Genomic DNA, 23,324 nt, shown 5'->3' on the forward strand with positions numbered 1-23,324 from the left:
GGAGCCTCGGAGCCCCGCCCCCCGCCCCCTGGGAGATGCCTCTTTTCTGGGAGCCGAAGCCCCGGGGGCCTGGCCGGAGTCGCCAGCGGGGCCACGCCCCCCCGGGCTCTGGCCCGCTCATTGGCTGTGGCTGCGGTGACGTTGCAGTGTCCACAGAAAGAACGCCGAGCGCCAAGCGCCAAGCGCGCGGGAGGTGTTGTCCGTCACCCCGGGCTTTGTTACGTCGTCACTTGCTCACCTGGCCGCGAGCGCGTCCTAACCACTGCAGCCCAAAGCGGGGTGCCAGCCGCTGACGCCGCCATGGTGTCCCCGGTCACTGTGGTGAGTGAGCGAGCGAGCGAGCCGGTGTCCGGCGCGGCCGGAGCCCACTGGCCTGGCGACCGGGCTTCGACAGGCCAAGCTGCCGAGGAGGGCCAGGGGTTCCACGGCGGCCGGCGTCCCCCGGTTAGAGGCGGGCGCTGTCACGATCCCCTGCTCCCCAGACCCGCGGCACCCCTCCTCCGCGCGCCCCCGCCGCCTCCCCCGCGGGAGGGAGGAACACATTGGCCACGTGACTCGGAAGCGTGACTTTGTCGATCTCTGTATAAGTGGCGCGGGTCGGTGGGGTCGCGGCCCGGGAAAGGGAGGGTACAACAGCGGGCCGTCGGGTTCTGCGTAGGCGAACCACAGGGAGGCGTGGGAGAGGGCGAAGGGCCAGGAGGGTGACAGGGACCTCCTGGGAATCCTGTCCCAAGTTTGTTTGCTCCCTTTCTTCATCTTATAAACAAGTCAGGGACGGAGGAGGGGACACCCCTGAATCTTAGGCAGCGCTAATAACGCGCTAGGGAAAGCGGGGTCATTCTCTATTGACATTCTCCTTTTCAGACTTTTTCAACTAGAGCCCTGTCTCTCCACCCTTCTTTTTCTAGTACTGGGTTCTCTATGACTGTCAAGGTCTCCCCACCTACTGCCGGTTTCTCCTAGAATATGTGGGCTGGGGGAGGGGATGGATGCTTTCAAAGGCCGGCAGGTGGATGCTGAGACTGTGGGGCTAGTCATCCCCTCCAGTCTTCTCCTCTGACCGTGCCCCTACCCTGACCAGCCTTGATGGGGGAATTTCATGGGAAGGGAAAGTCATCTCCTCCCTACTCTCACCTCTGGCAGAACAAGGGCGGGCTTGGACCTTGGATCCACCCATCTGCCTCTTCTCAAGGATTGATTAGACCCGCTCATCACAGTCTAATCAATCCTTAGGTATCTGGTGCTGTTGAGTCTGGGTGTATCCCCAGAACCCTGTGCTGGACAGTTCATCCAGCCAGAGACAATCATTTTGGCAGAGTGTGGGTATACAGGGAACTGCAGCTGCTCCAAATCACTCTTAGAGATCCTGTACTAGCAGCCCAAGGAGAGGAGTTTCAGGGGGTCACAGGTTCAGAATATCTGCAGCAGCCCCCTTTCCCAGCTTGGACTGTGCCTGCAGTGGCCTTGGGTTCAACCTTTCTTTAGCTGCCCTCCCCCCTAATCCATCTGAGACCAAGTCAGCTGCTCCAACTTCCCCTCTCAGTTCCCCATCTCCTCCCAGCCTGTCTGTTGGCTCCAGACCAGAAGCTGGGAAGAGAGCCCCTCCTCCCCTTCCTGCCTTTCTGGTGCCTAGAGTTGCTCTTGTTCTCTAAGAAATCACACACACACACACACACACACACACACACACACACACACACACACACACACACACACACACACACACACACACACACACACACACACACACACACACACACACACACACACACACACACACACACACACACACACACACACACACTCTTCCAGCAACCCCTGAAATCTCTGGTGTTTCAGGGACAGTTTTCCTGTTCCCAACTCATGGGTCCATTTCTCTAGCCAGCATTCCTAGCAAACTGTCCTTGCCCTTGATACTACCTTTAGGTTGGGGCAGGTGGAGTGGAGGCTGAGGAGCTGACTGGTTGAGGAGGAGAGAGCCTGAGGGGGCTGACATGGTCAGTTTTGCCCACCTCCTACATTCCTGGCACTCACCTGATGTTGCCAGGGCCCTAAACCTGTGCCTGGGCCACACTGCTGAGGATCACGAGTTGGCCAGTCAGGGCGTCTCTGTGGTTTCCCGCTGACTTCACTCCATTCTAGACAGCTCAGGGCTTTTGCTGGCAGAGAGTGGGGCTAAAGAAGGGGCCTGGGGAGGGGGGAGGAGAGGGCAGGAAGGAAGAAGCAGTGGGCTGCAGAAGGGGACATTATCCCAAGGTCTGTTTGCTGCCCAGTGAGTGACCATTTTATCCCAGCCCCAGGACTGAGAGCGGACAAGAACACAGGTAGCAAGAACAGTGGAGCCCTTCCCCCTCCTAATAAATTGAGCCTCAGGGTGGTGATGGGTTTGTTTATACCTTGCTGGCTGGTTGGGGCAGGCCAAGCTGTATTTCTCTGTCAGTCCTCCTTGCTTTGGGTTTGGGGTAGAGGATAAGGGTGGAGTGAGGGGTGGGGGTGGGGGCATGCCTGTTGTGGGGGTGGGTACCTGGGCTGAGGGTATTGGCTCTGAGTGCTGTTCTTGTCCTGTGTCCTCCAGGTGAAGAGTGAGGGACCCAAACTGGTACCCTTCTTCAAGGCTACCTGCGTGTATTTTGTGCTCTGGCTGCCCTCGTCTAGCCCATCGTGGATCAGTGCCCTCATCAAGTGCCTGCCCATCTTCTGCCTCTGGCTCTTCCTTCTGGCCCATGGCCTGGGATTCCTGCTGGCCCACCCCAGCGCAACACGCATCTTTGTGGGACTCGTCTTCTCTGCTGTAGGTGATGCCTTCCTCATCTGGCAGGACCAAGGCTACTTTGTGCACGGTCAGTAGCCATAATATCTGCCCGGGAAGGATCCTGGGGCTGAGGGCTAGAGGGTCCTGGGAGACCAAGGATTTGGAAGAGAAAGCTTTTGAACCAGAATATGGGGAGTCTGAGGGTTTCTGAAGACAGGAATTGTGGGGATCCCTGCTGGAGGATGACCTTGCTGGTGATGTGATCACTTCTAGCATTCTTTTGGTGAGTGGGGAGGATGTGTTTACTTCTGTGGATCTTCCTGCCTCTGTTATTCCCAAAGCAAAGCTGCTGGGTTATTCCAAACAGTCCACCTCCCACCCCTCTTATTACTTGTTACTCACCAAGCCTGCCTCAGTATCTCTCTTTCCCTCTCACTCCCAGGTCTACTGATGTTTGCTGTGACCCACGTGTTCTACGCCTCGGCCTTTGGTATGCGGCCATTGGCTCTTCGGACAGGTCTGGTGATGGCAGTGCTATCGGGCCTGTGCTATGCCCTCCTTTACCCAGGCCTCTCAGGTGCCTTCACCTACCTGGTGGGGGTGTATGTGGCCCTTATCAGCTTCATGGGCTGGCGAGCTATAGCAGGGCTGCAGCTGGTCGGGGCAGCCTGGCGCTGGACTGAGCTGGCAGCTGGCAGTGGGGCACTGCTCTTTATCATCTCAGACATGACCATCGCCCTCAACAAGTTCCGCTTTCCCGTGCCCTACTCACGGGCACTCATCATGTCCACCTACTATGCAGCTCAAATGCTCATCGCCCTGTCAGCTGTTGAGAGCCGGGAGCCAGTGGAAGACTATAGGCTGAGCAAGGCCAACTGAGATGACAGGGTCTGGTCACCCTCTCTCCTCTTGGGGCTGGGGTCCAGACCCTGGGAACCTGCAGGAGCTGGATCAGGATGGCTGCAGTGCCAGCCTGGGGCAGCAGGTACCACTGGGGAATTTACAAGTTTGAGGGGGTAAGCTGGAAAAAGAACTCCCTAGCAAAACCAGCGGTCCAAGACAATGCTAAGAGCTAAAGGAGCTAGCCCAGTAACTCTTGCTGGAGCCAGAAGTAGATGTTTCCCCACCTCTACCCCATCAGGACTTTGAAAGTCCCCCCGGAGGGTGATGGTGCTCAGCTTCTTAATTCCCACTTTCTCCTACTAGGTGGAAAAGTCTGATTCCATCTCTTATGCCTAGGACCAACGGCAATGCTGGGATCACCCACCCCTACCCTTTCTGATCTGCACAGAGTTGAGGGAAAGAGGGGAGAAATCTGTGCTGAGAAGCACCCAGGGCCAGGGCTTGAAGCCCCTTTCACATGCCTCTAGTTGGGAAGACTGCATAAGGGTGGAGTCTCCCTTTCCCTCATCTATCCTTGCTACTTGAACAATCTCAGTCTCCAAGTGGTGGGTGGGAAGGTCCAGGGAAGTTAGGAGAGGGAATTTCCTTGGTCTGGGAGCTTAGGGTACCAAGTTGGCCCCTTCTCTTTCACAGGCCAGCCCAAAGCTCAGGCCCCATACCACCACCCTCAGACCCTATCCCCAGGGCTAAGGTGAACATGCCAAAGGAAGGGGGCCAGCCTGTGTGTGTGTCTCTGTGTCTGTTTGCGTGTGTGTAGTCTGACTCCCAGCCTGCCTATGTCTTTCTCTGCCATATGTCTCTGTCCTGCTGTCTGTCAAAGTCTCATAGGGAGAGGGCCTCAGGGAACTGCTGAAGGGGTGCTGAGCCTGGCTCAGAGAGCTGGGACTCCCTCCTCTCAAACATACACTCTTAATGCTTTCCTCTCTGCCCCTCCTGCGCTGGGAGCAAGAGGAGGGGTCTCCAGTGACACTCTGGGATCACAAGACCCAAGGCACATTCAATGCAAGGGGAGCAAGGATGGGGCAACTCCATCCTCTACTGCCCGTGTGAAAAAAATAAAAACCAAGGGCCACTGGCTGTCCCACTTGTCTGCCTGTGTGGCACGTGCCTGTCCTGGAGAGGGGGTGAGGGCATGGTGCCAGGGGTTCTGGCTGTCCTCACAGCCTGGGTCACAGTCTTGGCCAGTGCATCTTGGCGCCAGGCTGGCTCCCTGGCTCTGGTGACACTGTACTGGAGAGGGCCTCACTTCCCTGGTCACATGTGTGGGTGAGTATGTGATTCAGGAGGATGGGGGGATGGGTGTATTTGCCACTGTCCAAATTTGTCCTTGTACACCACTGTGCACAGGTGCACAGGTACACATGTCCTTTACTGCTGCCCACCTCCTCCCCTCCCCACCCCAGACCCGCTGCCTGTCCCAAAATGATCTAGAGTCTGTTCAAGAATCTCCTCCTTGCACTCTGGGTTTAGTTGAAAAGCTGGGGAGAATAGGATTAAGTTGGCTGATTCATACTTTAAATGTGAACCCCTGACAGAACAATGTATCACCCCACTCCACGTACATTTGCATCTAAGAAGCAATGTCCTAACTCAGAAGTAGAAAGGAAAGCCTTGGGTGGTGGTGGTGAATATGCCACTAGTAGAGGTGCTGCACATTTTGTGGGGATGTGACATAGGGGGCTCAAGTCTCATAGGTGCTGCATGAATCAGTAATTGTCAAACTAGGGTTTTTACAGAGATCCCTGATGGGATGTAGAAAAGGAACATAGGCGAGGAGGAGGCTCAAAGACTCCCTATCCTTGTTTCAAGTCCAGCAGTTAATCTTAAGATTTTTTTAAAGGAAAGATTCCACTGCAAAATATGTTTGAAACTTCGTGAGCTAGATGATCAATCCCTTTTAGCTCTGATAGTGGGAACCCTGGATACTAGAGAGGCAAGGTCCTACTCCTTTCAAACCCCAGAACTCTGAACAAAGACCTACCTGGTATGAAGAAATGACAGGGGGCAGGATGGGGAGAAGGATGAAGTTGGTAAGACTTGCCCCCATCCCCTGAAGCAAGGGAGAAGTTGCAGTGGGGTTGCAGAGAAGGGGTAGGCAAGTAAAGGCCCAGTTAGAAGGGGGCTGGTCACTCCCTTGTGGTGGGTGTGAACCAGGCTCTCAGGGGTTCAGGTCTGGGGATCCCCATCCCACATTTGTGTCCATCTGCTTGGTCCCTGTTGTGTACCACCCTCAGGAACAGGAAAGGAAGAGCTTAGTTTATTGTCCCATCCCTTCACTGAATGTTTACATTGACAAGCACCAGAGAGAAAACTGGGCTGCTTACAGTGGGGCCATGCAGAGGACAGGCCAAAAAGCTCCACATCACAACAGCTTCCTTATCCCTGCAGACTCTCACTGATGGTTGCTAGAATTGACTTGTCATCTTTGTCTGAAAGAGCAAAGCAAGTATTTGTTAGTCTTAATGATGCTGGGGGCCAGGGAAACTCCAAACTGCTGGCTTGAAGTTACTATGCAGGAACCAGGCTCTGGACTCTGGGACCCATAACCCTGGGTCAGTGGAGTATTTGGGGTCTGTCAAGAGCTGCCATTTACTCAGCACTTAATATTTGCCAGGCATTATGCCAGACACGTCTATGCATTATCTCATTTAAGCCTTATGGCCCTGTGAAGTAGATAAGAGAACAGGCTCTGAGAGGTAGCTTGCCAAGGTCAAACGCTGGTCAGTAGTGAAGCCAGGGACCTGGGCCCATGTGCTTACAACCAGAGTTAAGCTGTCAGGGATCTCTCTAGCTGTGGAATTGAAAGCTGGATAGTTGCCACAGTGCCTTCCCTGGCCTAGTTCTGTTACACAATTTGGCACCTACTCTGAAGGCATCATCATCTCAGTGCCAGACACTTAGTTGAGCACTTGAGAGACAAACAGCAACAGGACATGGTCCTTTTCCCAAGGAAAGGTATCTATAACTGGATATAAAAGGTCTGTAACCATGGAGATCACAGCAATGGAGTGCTGTGGAGAGTTCAGGGAGTGGCAGAGGATGAGGCTGGAGAGGAAGGGGAGTGGGGAGCCTTATTGGTTTGGGATTTTATCATGAAGATCAGGGGAAAGCTAGGGGGGAATTTAAGCAAGAGAAGCAAGGCAAGTCAGCTTTGCATTTAAAGTTTGTGCTCCTAGCTGTGTAGCTATGAAGACAGTAGACTATGTGAGAAGGAATAAAATTTCCCCCAGTGTGCACATACATACTCAGAAAGGAGGCATGCATGTGCAAGTGGCAGGGTTCACTCCCTTTATGTCTCCTGTCTGTCCTTATCTTCCTAGACCACTGTTTTCAATCTTGGTTGCACATCAGAATCACTTGCAAAATTTTGTAAACATATAGAACCCTGCCAGAGAGATTGTAATGGGTGAGTCTGGTTTAGGCCTGATCACCAGTATCTTTTTGAAAGGTGAGTCTAGGCCCCCCAAAGGTTGCAAACCACTTCTGATCCAGGGATGTCAAATTCACATGTCTGCAGGGGCCAGGCACATCACTAATGACATTGAGAGGATGGGAGAGCGGTAAGAACTGTGGCCAATAAAGAATGTTTGCACCACTTGATGGCAGTCAGGTGAAATAAAAAACGGTGCCAGCCAAATGAGAGTTGACCAATGGCCCACGAGACCGCCATTTAGCCTCTGCCCCAGACCGGAATTGTCCCTCTAGGCCGGGCTGGCGTCCTCACTGTAGATGGGTGCAGCTGCTGCGGTCCTTGCTCCAGCACGCTGTACTGGCTGATGTCCTTGAGCGTGCAGGTGGCGATGACGAAGGTGCACACGCCGCTGGTGGAGTTGTACCAGAACTTGGAGTTGACTGTGATGTTGACGTCACCCTTGTAGATGGTCACCATGGGCCGCGGGTTCCCAACGAAGGCGCAGGTCATGGTGCAGTCCTGGCCGCGGAGCACCGTGTGCGGCTTGAGCAGGGTCAGGAAGCGCGCGCGTGGCGCCGGTCCTTCTCGTGGGGCTTCAGCTTGGTGCCTCGGTCCTCGAATGCGGGCGGGAGAAGCCGACTGTGAGTGCTCCCCCAGGTCACCACCCATCACCCCTGTTTAAAGCTCGGAAAGGACCCCAAGGACCTGGGCCTGACTCCCAGATTCCCAGATGCCGTCAACTCTAGAGTCCCCCACTTCATACTGGCTCCTAAGGGTTTCCCCCCACCCCGCGTCCTCTCCCCCCGCCCCCAACCACTCCAGGGTTCCGCGACCTGAGCCAGGTTCGCAGGTTTGACACTTCCCCAGACCTGGAGATCATAGATGTCTTTCCAGCGCCTGCTTCCCGGACACGGGTATTGCAGCCATTGTCCTGGCCTTTGACTCCGCCTCCAAGCTTCCCCTCCGTGGTCTCTCTCTCCCCTTCAGCCTCTCATTTTGAGCCTCCCGACGCTACCCCACCCTTAACCCCTTACCTTCAGGGTTCCCAGATGTCACCCCTTTCCCCAGTCTCTCCGGGGCCCTTACCTCCGTTAGCCCCACCCCTCAGAGCAATGTCTCCGCCCTAATCCCCCTCCGCCCCTCCCTGTCCCTCACCGCCGTACCCGCCCCAAAGGTACCTCCCCACTTCCACGTTAGTCTCACCCCTCAAAGTACCCTGTCCGTATATCCTTTGCTAGGTTTTCCCAGCATCTGCTCTCTCCCTGGCTTCCCAGAAGTTAACCCTTCCACCTCAGTGGTTCTCTGATTTTATCTCACCTCTTAGGTACCCCTTGTAATCCTTATGTCATCCCTGCCATCACGGCTCCCAGACATAACCCGAACCCTCAAGTCCCCCAACTCGCTCTGGTCCTTAATGATGAGCCAGGTATCCTTGGAATCCAGCGGGTCGCTGTCACCGAATTCATTTCGAGCCACCACTCTGAAGTAGTGCTTCCTGCCCGGGAGCAGCCCGGTCACAGTGTACTTGTTGCTGAAGACATGCTCAGTAGCGTGTACCAAGTGACAGTGCTTGCATCCCACTTCATGATGACGTAGTGGGCCTCACAGTCCTGCAGGTCCGGGCTGTGGTTCCAGGTCAGAGCACCATGTTGGGGACCTCCTCAAACAACTGTAGGTTTGTGGGGGGCTGGGGGAAATCTGGAACAGTTGGAAGGTCCGTCAGCAACCCTGGGGGGCCTGAAGTATTGTGCCCCCACCCCAGCCACCTGCCAAGCCTGATGGAAGATGGGATGGGGCACATCCTTTCTTTGAGTCTCAGGCAGCTGCTGTCTTGGAGTAAAAGAAAAAAAAAATCTATTTCAAGGTGCTGCTCTGTTACTTACTAGACCTGTGACACCTTGGGCAAGTTACTTATCTTTTGTGCAAAATAAGGCTAACAATGACTATTTCAAAGGAATAGTGAGTAAAGTGGCTGGCATGTAGTTACTATTCAATAAAAGTTCCTTCCTTCCTTCCTTCCTTGGGGGTTTAGGGCTTTATTATAAAACTTCCAGCCCTCTCTAAGAAGTCACCCCCATTTTTAATGAATTCATCTCCGTTTGTCCTTCCTGCCCCTCACCCATTTTCTACTCTCTCTGGAAAGCATACTCTGTATATGCTCATCAGATATGACTGCGGAAACTGAAACAAGGGCTTGGTGATCCTAGTTCAATGCCTCCAGGGCTTCAGGCCTTTGAGAAAAAGCAGGGAGACAACTCTCTCCACTAGGCAAAGGCTGATAAAGTGTTGCTTTGTGGTGTCAAAGAAGGCTTCACTACCCTAAGGTACAACTTTCCACTGGTAGGAGCCCAAGCAGCAGTGGGGAGCTATATTTTGGAGAGTGTGCAGGGATGCCTCCAGGAGGCCTCTGCCCACCGTCCGTACCTGCCACATGCACATGGATGTCATAGTGTGCCTCTCCAAACTCATTCTGGAGCAAGATCTGATACACCACTGAGTCAGAGCACTTGGTGCTATTGATGAGGAACTGGGAGTGGTTTTTGCCCTTGGTGACGGTTTCCCGGCCCTTGGTGTTGATGCCATTTTTCTGCCAGATCACATTAGGTGGTGATGAGCCCTAGCTGGTGACAGCAGATGGCACTATTGGTCACCGAGATGGTTTCTGGTGGTAAGCCCTCCCCCATCATCGAGGAGTGTCCTGCTAGGCTCTAGCGCCAGGGATCTGACAAGGGGAAAAGTCAGAGGCAGAGATTGTGATGGCTACAACAACCATCTTGGTTATGCGGAGGGCATAGGGGGGTCAGGCTCAAGAACAACTTATGGAGAAGGCTGAGTGAATGCAGAGGGCTGTCCCAGCATGAACCACCATGTGACTCTTCAGCCGGGCACTGAGGTCAAACTTGGGGGCTGCTGAGACAGAGGAGACACTGAGAGGTGGGGGCACTGACCTCTCTTTCAAGAAGACTCAGCTTTAAACCTCCCTTCCAAAGCCTTTCCCAGCCTCTCTTCTTTCATGACCCCACTACAAGCCACACAGACTTCTAACTGCCCCACAACACTGTGAAGCATTTATTCGTTTTTCCATGTCTCCCTCTACTAGTATGTGAGACCTTGGAAGGCAGGTCCCATGACTTATTTGTTTCTATATCCCTAACACATCCCTTGGCACATAGTGGATACTATTTGGCACATAATGAGTATTATTATTATGATGTTTTTAAGCAGCGGAGCCCCTGGGGTTAGCCCTAGCTCTGTCCAGGCACATAAGTATGGACGAATTTTTCTTGATCATTGCACCATCCAATTGTCCCCGATGGGATGAGGCGCCAGAAAGGAAGATTTGGAGCAAAAATGTTGGGCTAGAACCCACAGCTCTCTCTGTGTCTTCACCTGGTGGTGGATGGCACGAACCCCCTCATCTGGCTCTACAGCCTCCCCAACCCCAGCCTCATTCACAGCCCAGATTTAGAAGAAGTATTTCTGCCTCTTGGTGAGGTCTCCCACTGTGTAGGAGGTGCCTGAGATGGGGATCTTTGTGCACTTGGACCACTCTTCAGCCTACATTTCAAGGATGTAGCCAGAGGGTGGGTCTCACTCTGCAGGCTGGTGCCAGGTCAGGGAGACGCTGGAGTTGGAGGAATCAGACACATGCAGGCCCTGCACCAGGTCTGGGGGTTCTGGGGTAGCAAAGACATCCGGTCAGCTCCCAAACTCATCCCCACTCAATTCCATGCCCACTTCCCATACTCAATACTCCTGAACCTTATCTTTGACCACTTGTACCTACAATTCCCACAGTTAACACTCTCGATACCCAACCTCGCACACTCAACAACCTCCAAATTCAATTCTCTTATCAACTGAACACTTTCACCCTTAAAGTCAGTACCCTCCGAAATCAACATATCCTACATATTCAAACCCTTTATATTCAAAACCCCAGCTGTTAACTCAGCCATCTCCATCACATCCATTTATAGGTAGTATCCCCACCTCACTTCCTAAACTCAACAGCCTCCCAACCATCTACCCAAGACCCTCACTCAGTTCTCAACATGCCTCTACTACCTCACCTAACCAGAAATACTCAGAGCTTGATAACTTTCTTGTACTCCACCTCCTCACTGTCCCTGACTCTCAATCTTTATATTTGCTGGCTTTCCTATATGTGAATCCTGTCCCTCTATGAGGTTGGCAGCTTCCAGAGAGTGAATACCGTGTGATCCCTCCTGTCAGACTTTCCCAGGGAAGAAATTCTCTCTCTACTTTGAACGGGCTATGTGTTGGGGCTTGGCAGCCCCATACTAACTGTCAGGGTACTTGGACACTACTGAGTTGGATGGCATACTGGGCTGTCGAGGGCCTGCCTTATTTACAGCTATAACTTGGAACTCATATTCTGTGTCCTCCAGGAGACCATCCACAGTGCACTTGGTGCCTGAAATGGGAAGACAAAGGGTAGTGAGGCCAGGGGTGTCCACGGAGTGAGAAACCATGAAAAAGGAGATCGTATGATGCTGTTAAATCTCCCTAAAGAGTTAGGGGAGGGAGTATGTTCAGAGCAGCAATGAGTCCACTCAACAAGACTCCTTTAGCCCCTCTTGAGCCTCTGTTCCTAGGACCTCAACCTGGATGGGGTCCTTGTTGACTGGCACCCACAAGTTACTGCCTTTCTTTGCTCCACAATGTAGCCAAGCACTGTCCCCCTCATCCTAGGTAGGAGCATCCCATGTGATGGTCATGGCCTGTTTGGTCACATCAGTCACTTGAAGCTGGCAGACAAGACCAGATGGCTCTGAGGGGATGGACAGAGGGCAAAGGTTAAAAGGGGGAACAGGCAGACAGTTGCCCACCCCATGCTGACCTCTGCCTTCCCTCCTTAAAAAAAATACCAATGATTCTTAACTCTGGTTGCTACCTCACCTACCTTAATCCAGGACTTCTTGCTGACTGCCCTCTGTTCCACTATGAACTGTGTCATAGGCTTCCTGCCATCGTCCTTCGGGGCCTTCCACTTCATGTGCACACATGTACCAGAGAGCTCCAGGAACTCCACCTTGGCCTGTGGAGGCTTTGGATGTTTTGGGGACAAAGAACAGCTTCAGAATGGGGCTTTGGAGCAAGGGATCAGAAGCACCTCCTCCCACTCACTGCAGGTCTGGCCAGACTGAGGCACAGCTGGATGCTGAGCTTTTTGGATCCCTTGTCCTTCCCTGTGTCTATTGCCCCTCTTTCTGAGATTTACCGAGGGAGTTTGATCCTTGCCCCCTGGAGCCTCCTGCCTACTTAGAAATGGGTGGACTAGAGACCTGAGGGGCCCTTGCCTTAGCCAATTTCCCTGTTGCCTTCCAGACAAGTTCTCCCCTTCTTCAGAGCTTCCAGAACAGCAATGCTTTTTGGTATCACAGTTTACCTTATGTTATAATTACATGTCTGTCTACCAGTTTCATCCCTTTTGGGTTGAGGGACTGCTGGGGATACTTTATCTCTGCGTCTCCAGCACTAACACAGAGGAGGTGCTCAGTCATGCTGCTGAACTGAATTGAAACTCAAACCTTCCCACCCCACAGCTTGATGGAAATGCAGGTGGAGGTGATGACGGGTGTGTGTGTGTGTGTGTGTGTGTGTGTGTGTGTGTGTGTGTGTGTGTGTGTGTGTGTGTGTGTGTGTGTTGCATGTGGAATTTGTAAGTTCATAAGGCCAGCTCGTCTTTTCCCCTATGTGCATGTTCAGACCAATCCCAGATCCTATTCCCACTCCATCTTTTTCTCCCACCTTATTTTATCCCTAACCCTTCTCACCTCTCAGTCTACTCATTTAACTTCCATCCTCACTACATTTCCCAACCAACCTCACCTCCACCCCTAAATCCCACATCTATTTTACCTCCCACATCTATTTCACCTGCACCTTATCTCCAACCATGTCCTCATCTCCAAGTCAATAACAATACCTAACATAAGTGAAGGTGTATTATGTGCTGTGCTCTTGGCTGTGCACTTTATATTCACTAGAAATAGGTACTAGAGGAAAAAATCACTCTGTTCCAGGTGAGAAACTGAGGCTGAGGGAGGTTCATTTGACCAAGGCCACCCAGTTAGGAAGTTTAGGAAGTGGACTTCTGGCTACAAAGCCAGCACTCCAATCCCATTCCTAGCCCAAACTCCAACTCTATCCCTGGCCTCCTCCCCAGCCTGCCTCCCACCCTCAGGTGACAGGTGGCCTCAGACCAGCCCAGCCCGACCCTGCCCTCCTGGCATGCTGAAGTGCAGGGTGGCCGTGGCTGAGCCGTGGTCATTCCTGAGCTCGAGCAGGACGAGGCCACTGTCTTCACGCAGGCATTTTGAGATGGTGAGCAGCACCTGGTCTTCTGCACGCTCCATGGACACGTGTTCCTCCTCCGTCACCTCCATGCCTTCCTTGTACCACGTCACTCTGGGCAGTGGCTTTGCCTGGAAGGGCACCTTGATGCGGGTTGTGTGGCCCACCTTCACGGTCACAGGATGCTATGCCAATGCCTCCAGCACCGATGGGCAGACGGTGGGAGGATCTGTAGGGCGGGGCGGCAGGGCCGGCTAGTCCATTGCGACAGGAGAGGAGCCGATAGGGTCGGGGAGGAGCCGTGAGCATGTGGGCGGGCCAGGTGTGCTGGAGCACTGCCTACCCTGAGCCCGACCACACCTGCGACAATACCGAGGCTTGGCTCTCTGCGCCCTGAGCTCGGAATGTGTTCTTGCCTCGGGGCCCATGTTGGGGAAGATGAGCTTGTGCACCACACCCTGCTTCACGATCTGCATGCCCGGCCAATCGGTGATCTGGGGGGTGAGGGGCGGGCGTGAGTGCAAGCATGGGCCGGATCGACCTCCTTCGCCCGCTTCTCTGGCCCCTACCTCGGACCTCCTTGCCGTCCTTCAGCCACATGCCCTCCACCTTCTTGTGGGTCAGCACTACGCACAACTTGGCTGGACTCCCAGTGGCCTCGTGCACGTGGGGCATCCCGCTCTTCACCGTGGCCAAACGCTCAGAGGAGAAAGGGGGACAAGGGACTCATGGGAATAGGACTGGTGGTGATGGTAGTGGGCAGGGTCGGGGTGCCACGTCAGCCAAAATCGTTTATGATGAGCAGGTGGTTTGGCAATGGTCAGTGGGGGGGCTGGTGCAAGTAGGTGGGGAGATGGGTTGGGGAAAGGTCAGTGGCTTGGGAAATGGCAACCAGGAGCACTGAGAGATGGCTAATGGTGATCAGTGGGGAATTAGGATGCTTGGTTGAAGAGGGGAAATAGATGGTGGAGATAGTTAGTAAGGATGGGATGTTTATTTGTGGTTATGCTGGTCTGTGGGGTGTCCAGGGTCATTGGAGTTGAGGGTGGTCAGGGTCAGTGGGAAGTGGTTATGGTTAGGGAGTTAAAGGACGGTCAGGATCAAGACGTATGGGATGATCAAGGTTGCTGGGGCTGATCAGAGTCTGAAATTGAAGGATGGATGAAGTCAAGGAATTTGGGATAGAGTTGGGAATGGGGGATAATCAGGGTCTAGGAGGTAGGGATGCTTAGTGTGTGGGGGATGGGAGATGGTCAGAATTGGGGAGATGGGGGTGCTCAGAGTGAGGAGGTACAAGTTGGCCATAGTGGGGGAGGGTTGGAGTCAGCACAGGAGCAGGTCAGTGTCCACAGTGGGGATTGACAGGGTGGGTGTTTACCCTCCACAGTGGCAATGGCAGTACTGCCGTATTCAGTAGGGTCCCCATTCTGCATGGCCACTACCACTGAATCGTGCATCCTCAATGACCAGCTCTGCTCACTTGCCCTCATGGCTCATGCTGTACTTTATGCCATGCTGCAGCAGCTGCATGTCCTTCTTCCAGCACAGTGTCACATCCTTGGATGTCAGCTCACACTCCAGGCACACACAGCTCCTCTCTTTCACATGTATATTTTTGAGTGTGCTCACAAACTTGATGGGGATGCCTGTGGACAGACAGACAAATACTTGGGCCTGTTCCCAAACTCCCACATCTTTTTTCTGCAGCTACATGCTGCCCTGCCCCTCTTTTTGGTCCCAGAAAACATAAGGACTTGTGACATTGGGTGTGTTTGTGTGGGCTATGTGGCCCATGGCCCATGGTACCTGACAGGGAGAGTCCCAGCTCTGCCCTTTACTTGCTAGTTGACTGTACATAACTCATTCACCTCTCTGAGTCTCAGTTTCCTCATAAGTAAAATGGGATAACAACTTCTATGGCGCCAAAGTCAAGATCTCTAATGCCCTCTTGGAGATCCAGCCATACCTGCAATGTCACTCTCTCATGTCTGGACCTTTGTACATCCCTCTTCTGGGGGTGTTCTCTCCTCTACCCTCTTCTCTGAAAGCTGAACTACTGTTTGTTTATCTTGCTAAAGCTCAGACATCACCTCATCATATAATTTCTGACATTGCCAGGTGGTGCCCCTTCTTTGGGTTCCCACAGCCTCTGTTTCCATTACAGCAATGATGATTCCAAGTGACATAGATCCCAGGTGTGGTTCACATGTGAGACATGCTCATTGGTGTACCCACCATCAAGTACAAATCCCCAAACTAGTTATAATATCAGAATGGAGTAGTCAAGAGTGACACAGATATGTTGTAATATATGATATTTGAGCCATAAGGGCTAATAATTTTGGGGGCAATGATTTCTCAGCTGATAATAAGACCCCCATGTGTCTTGACTCCTGGCTTAAGAACTGCTATTCTAATTTCATTTCATACCTGACTCTACCACTAGACTAGGAGTTAATGGAAAGGAGAATTCTCTCTCTTTCTAGTACCTATCGTATGGCCTTGCACAAAGGAGATGGATGGATGGATGGAAGGATGGATGGATAATTGGCCACATGGAAGTTGCTGTGGCAGGAAGCCCACCCTACAGGCTCTCGCCCAACCACTCATGTTCAATAGTGAGCTGGGCCTTCTGTACCATGTTCCCTACCTGGGCAGAGAACTCACTGCTGTCACAGAGTCTGGCATCCTTAATCTTAAGTGTGTGGGTCAGACCATCCTCAGACACTGTGATTTCGTACTTGTCATCCCTCTTCAGCTCCTTCCCATTGAATTTCCACACAAAGTTGGGCTCTTTCTTGGAGAGGTGGATCTCAAACACAGCTGTTTGGTGCTCTGTCACCTTAAGCGGCTTCATCTCTCCCAAGAACTTAGTGGCTCATCTGCAGCAAAGAGTACGAGGGGCAGTCATTGGGCTGCAGCCCTTGTCCCTCCTGGAGGGTGGGATGGTGAAGGGGGCATGGAGACTCAGGAATCACTGGCCACCAGTAGCCTACATTTGGGGAAAGCACCCTTCCTTTCATTCTGCTTGTGAGCACTGCTGGGCACTGACCTCCACCTCCACTTTCTTCATCTCTTTGAGCTTCCTGAGCAGCCCCCAGAAGTCGGTGAAACCATACTCCATGCAGACCTTCTCAAAGTCCTTCTTGGGCACCTTGGACAAAATCTTCAGCATCTCTTTCTCATCTGTCACCTTCTTCTGCTTCTTCTTGGGTGCAGGGGGAGCCCTGGGAGGAGGAGGGGACCAAGCTTGCACTCAGAACCTCCCTCTGAAGACAGAGGGAGCCACTCCTAACCTTGAGATGCCCCTCCCCATTCTGTGGATTCTCGGAACTCAGGGCACTGTTGAGAGGCTTTTGAGAGCCAGCCTGGGTAGGAAGACAATACCCTGGGTAGAGGAGCTTCCCAGTCTCACCTCCTCTTCTTCAACATCTTTTTGAAATCGATTTAATCTTGACCTGAGAACAAAGAGAGGGACAGGGTCAGACGGGCGGAGTCTGGGTCCCTAAGAGGAAAGGCCAATAGGAGGGGCTGGCTCACCCTCTGTCACCAGCAAGGACTCGGTGTAGATGTCATCTGCATCGTCATTGCTTGCAGTGCATTTGTAGTTGTCAGAGTCATCCGAAGTCAGTGGTTCCAGCTGGGATCAGAGTCAGGCCACTAGTGGGGTGAGGGATGGTAGAGGCGAGAACCACAGGGAGACTTTCTGTGAGTTGGGAAAGGAGGGCTTTTTTTGGGAAGGGGGAAGAGGTTGAGTGTTGGGTGTATGTATGGAGGATTGAGCATCCTCTATGATTCGAAGGTAGCAGGTAGCAGGTAGTGTAAGTATGCGTGTTTGTAGCCTGATATTGTGGCAATAAAATTGTCTGCCTCCCCATCAAACTCTCTTGGCTGTGAGCTCCTAGAAAGGAGGGACGTCCTCTGAGTTGTAACTCTATCTGCAGTTTCTGGTACTGGGCTGAGTATTTCACCATTTAACACAATTTACTCCTCTGAACCAGACAGTTGGCTGAGCCCCGCAGGAAGTTGACTAGGGGCTTGTCTGCATGGTGTTTACAGCCAGGTGGGCTCTCAGAGGCCAAGGCTTTCAGAAAGTGTTTGCTGAATGAATGACCTTCTGTAAGGAGTCGCCAGCAGGGGGACTCTGGGGCAGCTGTGTGTGCTGTGGGGGACTGAGGGTCTAGTGATGGATCTTTGGGAGGAGAAGGAACCAACTTCTTTCTGTCTGTGGCGGGGAGGGGAGACTCCTTGCCTTTCACAACAAGAAGTCGGGGCAGGACTAGTAATAATAGGGACAGGAGCAATTATAGGCCTACGTCTCCCTGTGACCCATCCTTCCCTTTCCTCAAAGGGTCTGGAGATGGAGGTTGCAGCTGGGCAGGGCCAGCTCTCAGTAAGTGACCCAAAAGCTGGTTAGACCTAAGGATGATCGGCCCTTGGCGAGACTGTTCTCGTGGGCTCAGCTGAACAGCCCAGGACACCTGACCCTCACCCCTACTCTATGACCAGTCTCTCCCTGCGCCCCTGCCCCGCCCCGACTAGGCCTGGCCCCACCGTCTGGTCCCGCCCCTCCTGGCCACGCCCCTCGCTTTGGTCTCACGTTTCCTTTCGGCTCACTCACCTTCAGGACCCGCCCCTTCACTTACATCTGGTCTCTCCTCCCCCTCGTTCTGGCTTTGCCCCGGCTCTGCCTTGCCCCGCCCACAATTTTGGTCCCCTGCTCATTCTGGCAACACCCTAAATCCTGAACTCGGTCTTTTATCCTGCCGCGCCTCTAGGCGATGACAGCCTCTTTCCCCGCCGCCCCGTTCTCGGGTCGCCATTGCTGCTGTCTAGTCGGGGAGAGGACGGGTGGCCCGCCCCGGGTCCCCGCCTCCGGCGTGGTCGGTAACCGCACCTCCCGCTCGGCCCTCGCACCTTCAGCACGTGCTCCTTGTTAATGCTGTCGTCGAATACCTTGGCGGACTCCTTGATGGGGATGCCCCTCTCCCTCTTCCAGCAGATGTTGGGTTTGGGGTTCCCCAGCACCTGGGCTCTGAACACGGCTTTATCCCCCGTGGTGAGCACAGGACGCATTTTCGCCTCTTAGTCCGCCTCTTAGACCCTCTGCCTGCTCCCTGCAGATCTGGGCCTCCTCCCAGAGATCTGGGCTTGGCCCCAGGCAGGGGCGGGACCCTCGGGCCGGCTCTGCCAGTGTCTGTGTATTGGGGGACGTTGGGGGTGGGGTGGGTGGGGGACTGGGGAGATAAGCGGAGCGGACACACTCTCTGGCACGGTGGCCGGGTGACGTTTCTCCACGAACACAGGGACGCTCTCGACGGCAGGGATGTCGGAACTCGCGGTCACCAAGCTGAAGAACCTCCACTGTGCTTGAGGACTTCCTCGCCATGACTTCCTCTGTGGGGGCAGGCGAGAGGTCAGAATGGGTACCAGGTGGGAGTTCAGCCCAGGCCTGGAGGATTGACCTTTTCTCGAGGAAACGGTGATAAATGGAAACAAAGGGCGTCTAAAGCCAGCGGAGGCGGGACCAGCTTTGGAGAAGAACCGAGGCCCTGAGTCGATGGGTCATTGTGCTATGGCAGTTTCTAACCACTAGGGGACGCCAACTCATTTCCCACCCCTCAATGGTCAATCACCTTTATCGGACCACCGCCCTGAGTCCTAATGGTTTTTTTTTTTTTCCTTTTTTTAAACATGAGACTTTTCTTTTTGGATTTTCTTGGTCTCTTGGGATTCTCTCCTGAAAGTCCTGGTCCCTCACTAGCATTAACAGGGGCCGGGCCTGCTTCTGCTTGGGAGATCTGTAGTTTAGTTAAGAAGTGCTGTACATTTTCTCCCTGCCATTCTGTGGGTTCAGCACTCATTGCCTTGGAAGTAAGTGGTGATTCTTGAGTAAGAGACAGGACACGTTCCCACTCCAGAGACGCTACATATGGGAATCTCCTCTTCTGAAAGAGCATACTCAATATAGTAATATAATTTTATATTTGGAAAACAAAAAACTGTTTTTTGCATTGTACACTACAGAAAATCTTGGCTGGTGAGCAACAATTGCTCTGATTCATGGAGCACTTTCCTTGTGTCAGGAACTGTGCTAGTGATTTTCTTTAATCCTCACAGCATCCCAATGAAGCAGGTGCCTTTAAAATCCTAATTTGAGGGATTGAAATTTGAGGGATGGAAAAAGAAATGTGTTAAGCAGCTCTCATGGCCTGCTTTTTAAATAGTGACCAAAGGTCTCAAACAGGCAATGTGCAGGCTGCACCTGGCCTGTAGATGTCTTTTATTTGACCTTCACAGTGTTTAAACAAAACATCTGAAAATTGAAAGATTTCACATAAAAATTCAGATTTCTGGATTCTCACCACTGGACGTATATTCACATGGCAATAGAGAGTTGGAGGTGAATAGCGGCTTCCCCTTTAAAAGGAGTATGTCCTCTCTAGTTCACCCCAGTCTGTTCTCCACATTATGTTCCCTACCTGGACCCTGGTGGTCAGTGGCTTCCAACTGTAGCTGCACATTAGAATCACTGGAGATGATTTAATGGTTTGGGGAGAGACTCAGGTATTGCCATTTTTTCAACCCCCCTCGCACCTCCTATGCTAGGATGACTCTAGTGAGCATCTAGGGCTGAGAATCACTGCTATAAATCTCTTGAGTTTGTAACTTCTGGTCTAGACCATAAGCCTTGAGTCCTGGCTGCTTTGCTCGCTCTGCTGCACTGGCCAGGAGTGTTTGGTATAGAGTGTTTATCTGGGTTTGACCCCTGTGCACAGAGGACTTGGAAAGAGAGGCAATGACTGTGAGGACGGGTATTCAATATCCTGGCCCCTGACCATCTCTTAATCACTTTCCACTGGAGACATGGCTAGAACAGCCTGCCCTGCTCTGAGAACATTTCTGAGCTTTCCCTTGGATCCTGCCCTCCCTCTCAAGTCTGTCCCCCAAGGGCTAAGAGCCTGGACGTTTAGATAACTTGTTTTGTGTGTTCATCCTCTCTCCCCTGGTGGCCCCAAGTCTTCTATTTCTTAAGTGGAGCAGGGTCAGCATTACTCATATATAGATAAGGTGGCTACCTTCCTAACTTCCCCCATTCCTGAAATCCTACCTACCATCAGAGATAAGAGTCCATTCACCTATGGTTCTGATCTCCTTGAGCAATTAAGAGTTTATCATTCACTCACACACATCCATGTAATTGATTTTTCTTAAGCTGTTTTCCTGGAGATCTGATCTTTGGGTGAACATTCAGCTGGCTGAAGCTTTATGAAAGCCCAGATTAGAAGCACAAGTTGGGAGGGGGTTGCTGTTGGTATTGTGGGCCCCTGAGGGACCTATTAGTGGCAAAGACTAAGGCCATGAAGGAGGTGGGAATGGAGGAAGAGAAGCTGGCCCTCCCCCCACTTGCCTCCCACGATCTTGGTTGTCTGGGAGAAGGTCTGCATGTGGGTGGTGGAGCTGGAGAACTCCATGGACACGTGCTCCTGCAGCATCTGCTGGTGGTGAATGGTCGTCATGGTGACAGTAGGCGTGGGCACTCACCTGTGAGAACTGGGGAAAGAATAGGCCAGGGAGGACGAGAGGGAGTAGGAGAGGGATTCAGATACATTTATGCATGTTTATGTGTGTCTGTGTGGACAGGGGAGATGGACGCACACAGGAGAGGGTGAGGGCCGTGGTCAGGCAGCAAGCCTCTACTTTCTGGCCTCTCTTTTCTTCACTTCCTATCTCCCTTTTCCTGGTTGGTTGCAAGGACCAATGAACTCGTCCCCTCAATGAGTCACCCCAAATCATTCCAAGTTCTTGGACGTGGAGCCGACCAAGTAGGGCCCAGAAGAAGTTGAGTATACCTATTGATAGCTACATGGAACCAGGGAGGCAGTGCTGGATGTTTCATCAGGAGGGAATGAAGTCAGACCTAAGAAGGAACTTCCTGACTAAGCCATACTGGAGTGGGCCTTAGAAGGAAGCTGTGGATCTCCTTCCTGGGCTCTGCAGACCGTGGCATTAGTGGAACGCTAAGACAGACGACAATGCATTTCTATAGCTCTTACATTTGTGACATGGAAAAGACAGTTTAGTTTTTATTTCTTATATTTTTCTTTTGAACAGAAATTCAATCACATAGTTAAAAGATAAAACAATATAAAAACCTGCATGAAGAGGCTGCCTCCCACTCCTGAGTCCCTCTATTTCCCAATCCTCCCCCAACAGGCCACCGCCTGGAGTCTCTAGGCTCCTTCTGGAGCTGCTTCATGCAAGTATGCATGCACGGTCGTGTTCTCTTCCTCTGCATTTCACACAGAAGGTAGCCTACTACACACACTATCCTGCCCCTTCCTTTTTCACTTAATATATCTTGGGGATCTTTCCATACCACTTCATAAAGAGTTTCCTCATTCTTGTTAACAGCTACACAGTATTTCGATGAATGGATGTACCTGCCATCCTTTATTTAACCAGCATGGCAGTTTTTAAACGCTATTTTGTATATGAGGAAACTGATGTCTGAGAGAAATGACCAGTTCAAGGTCAGTAAGATTAGAATCCTAGCCTCTTGACTCCAGTGGCCTTCCAGAGCACCCCAAAGCCGCCTTCTGAGCCAGATGGTTTGAGGCTAAACTTTACCCCCTCTCCCCCCACATCTTTCTGCCTGGGCTGTTTCTCCATCTGGGTTCTGAGACTACTTCCTTGTCCTGGCTCCTGCCCTCTACCCTGTGTCCTCCTCTGGACTCAGAAGGTAGCAGCCTCTGCCTGAGGAAAGAGGGAAGCCTTACCTTCCGTGCTGACCAGTCCCTTCTAACATTTGAATGCTGTGTCCACGGCTTTGGAGGCTCAGCTAATGCCTGGGCTGTAAGGTGGGCCAGTCTCCTCCTTCCTCTGCCCCAATAGTGAGGATACCCAGAGTCACTGGTTCCTTAAATGTCTGGCCCCCTGGGGACGATTCCCTACACAGGGTCTGCAGCCGCCTCAGCTAGATGGCACACTGCTTGGGGGTGGGGTGGGGTGGAGGGAAGAGAGGCTGGATCCAGGGCTGGAGGAAATGCTAGGGACCAGGCAGGAGGGAGGCTGAGGCTAGCAGTCCAAGGGCACTTTTCCTTTTCCCTTGTGGTAGAGTTTTGGTTCTCACTGCTTCTGGGTGGTGCTTCTCTGAGCTGAGGGGCTCAGGGTGGTGTGTTTGTGTGCGCACACAGTCAGGTACATGTGCATGCATGGTTCAACAGGGCTTGGGGAGCAAAGCAATAGGTCTGTGTTTTCCAGGGATGGAGAGGGGGTGAGTTAGGGAAGGTCTAAGGTATCTGCTACTTTGCACAAATTCAGGGGGTGCCATCGTGTCACACTCTACGTGTGATTCATGCACATCCTGAGTGGCCTTACAGGGCCACCCTGGGGGAGGAGAGGGAAATGTTAGCCCTCTTCCCCCACCCCACTCCCACAGCCCAATCTCCCTAATCTGCGTAGGAGGGCCATCCTTCTGGGGAGAGAACTCTGCTTGAGGGTGGCTGGAGAGCATGCCCCTCTTCGTGGGGACCTCCATCCGAGCTGCTGCAGCCACCCCATTCTGTCATCATCTGTAGCACACCTTGCATGCCTGGACCCTTGACCAACCCACCCAAGGCCCTGGGATGTTGTAAGGACCTGCTGGTTGGTCAGAAGCTCTATCCTGGATCCCCTCCTGCCCTGAGGTGACCCCCACCTGCCAGCAGTGGCATCACAGCTACTTTTGCTCCAACCCCAGGGGCAGATGACCTGGGCCCCTTGGGAGGGGCTACTCAGTCCAGGCCTTACAAGGGAAATTGCTGGGCTGCAGCTGCTGTCAGGACCCACGGGGCTAACATGAAATAAGTGAGCTGGCCAGCAGGGAGGGGCCCCTGTGTGGCCTGAACATCCCCTGGTCCCAGCCTTGGTCTCTCTGGCCCATGTCAGAGCTGG

The 23,324-nt window shown here is 52.8% G+C and overlaps 2 protein-coding genes across 2 annotated transcripts; one reads left to right on the plus strand and one right to left on the minus strand.

Annotated features, from left to right (window-relative positions):
* The first annotated feature begins 194 nt into the window (after positions 1-194).
* TMEM86A (transmembrane protein 86A) lies at positions 195-4,693 on the plus strand. The gene is made up of 3 exons (XM_063095582.1): positions 195-321; positions 2,576-2,840; positions 3,195-4,693. Exons 1-3 carry the CDS (start codon positions 301-303, stop codon positions 3,629-3,631), a joined length of 723 nt encoding a protein of 240 aa, XP_062951652.1. The 5' UTR covers positions 195-300; the 3' UTR covers positions 3,632-4,693.
* A 1,338-nt stretch (positions 4,694-6,031) lies between these two features.
* IGSF22 (immunoglobulin superfamily member 22) lies at positions 6,032-20,908 on the minus strand. The gene is given in 28 exon segments (XM_063094975.1): positions 6,032-6,096; positions 7,387-7,412; positions 7,414-7,633; positions 7,636-7,666; positions 8,445-8,617; positions 8,620-8,709; positions 8,712-8,765; positions 9,492-9,707; positions 9,885-10,019; positions 10,475-10,744; positions 11,377-11,507; positions 11,697-11,877; positions 11,880-12,138; positions 12,219-12,234; positions 13,326-13,625; positions 13,756-13,807; positions 13,810-13,882; positions 13,965-14,113; positions 14,767-14,831; positions 14,833-15,034; positions 15,999-16,257; positions 16,441-16,615; positions 16,804-16,846; positions 16,929-17,028; positions 18,306-18,444; positions 18,655-18,746; positions 18,748-18,785; positions 20,800-20,908. Coding segments are annotated over 28 exon segments (3,663 nt in total).
* Positions 20,909-23,324: the final 2,416 nt, after the last annotated feature.

The sequence above is a fragment of the Cynocephalus volans genome, chromosome 4 (assembly GCF_027409185.1).
Source record: "Cynocephalus volans isolate mCynVol1 chromosome 4, mCynVol1.pri, whole genome shotgun sequence".
NCBI lineage: Eukaryota > Metazoa > Chordata > Mammalia > Dermoptera > Cynocephalidae > Cynocephalus > Cynocephalus volans.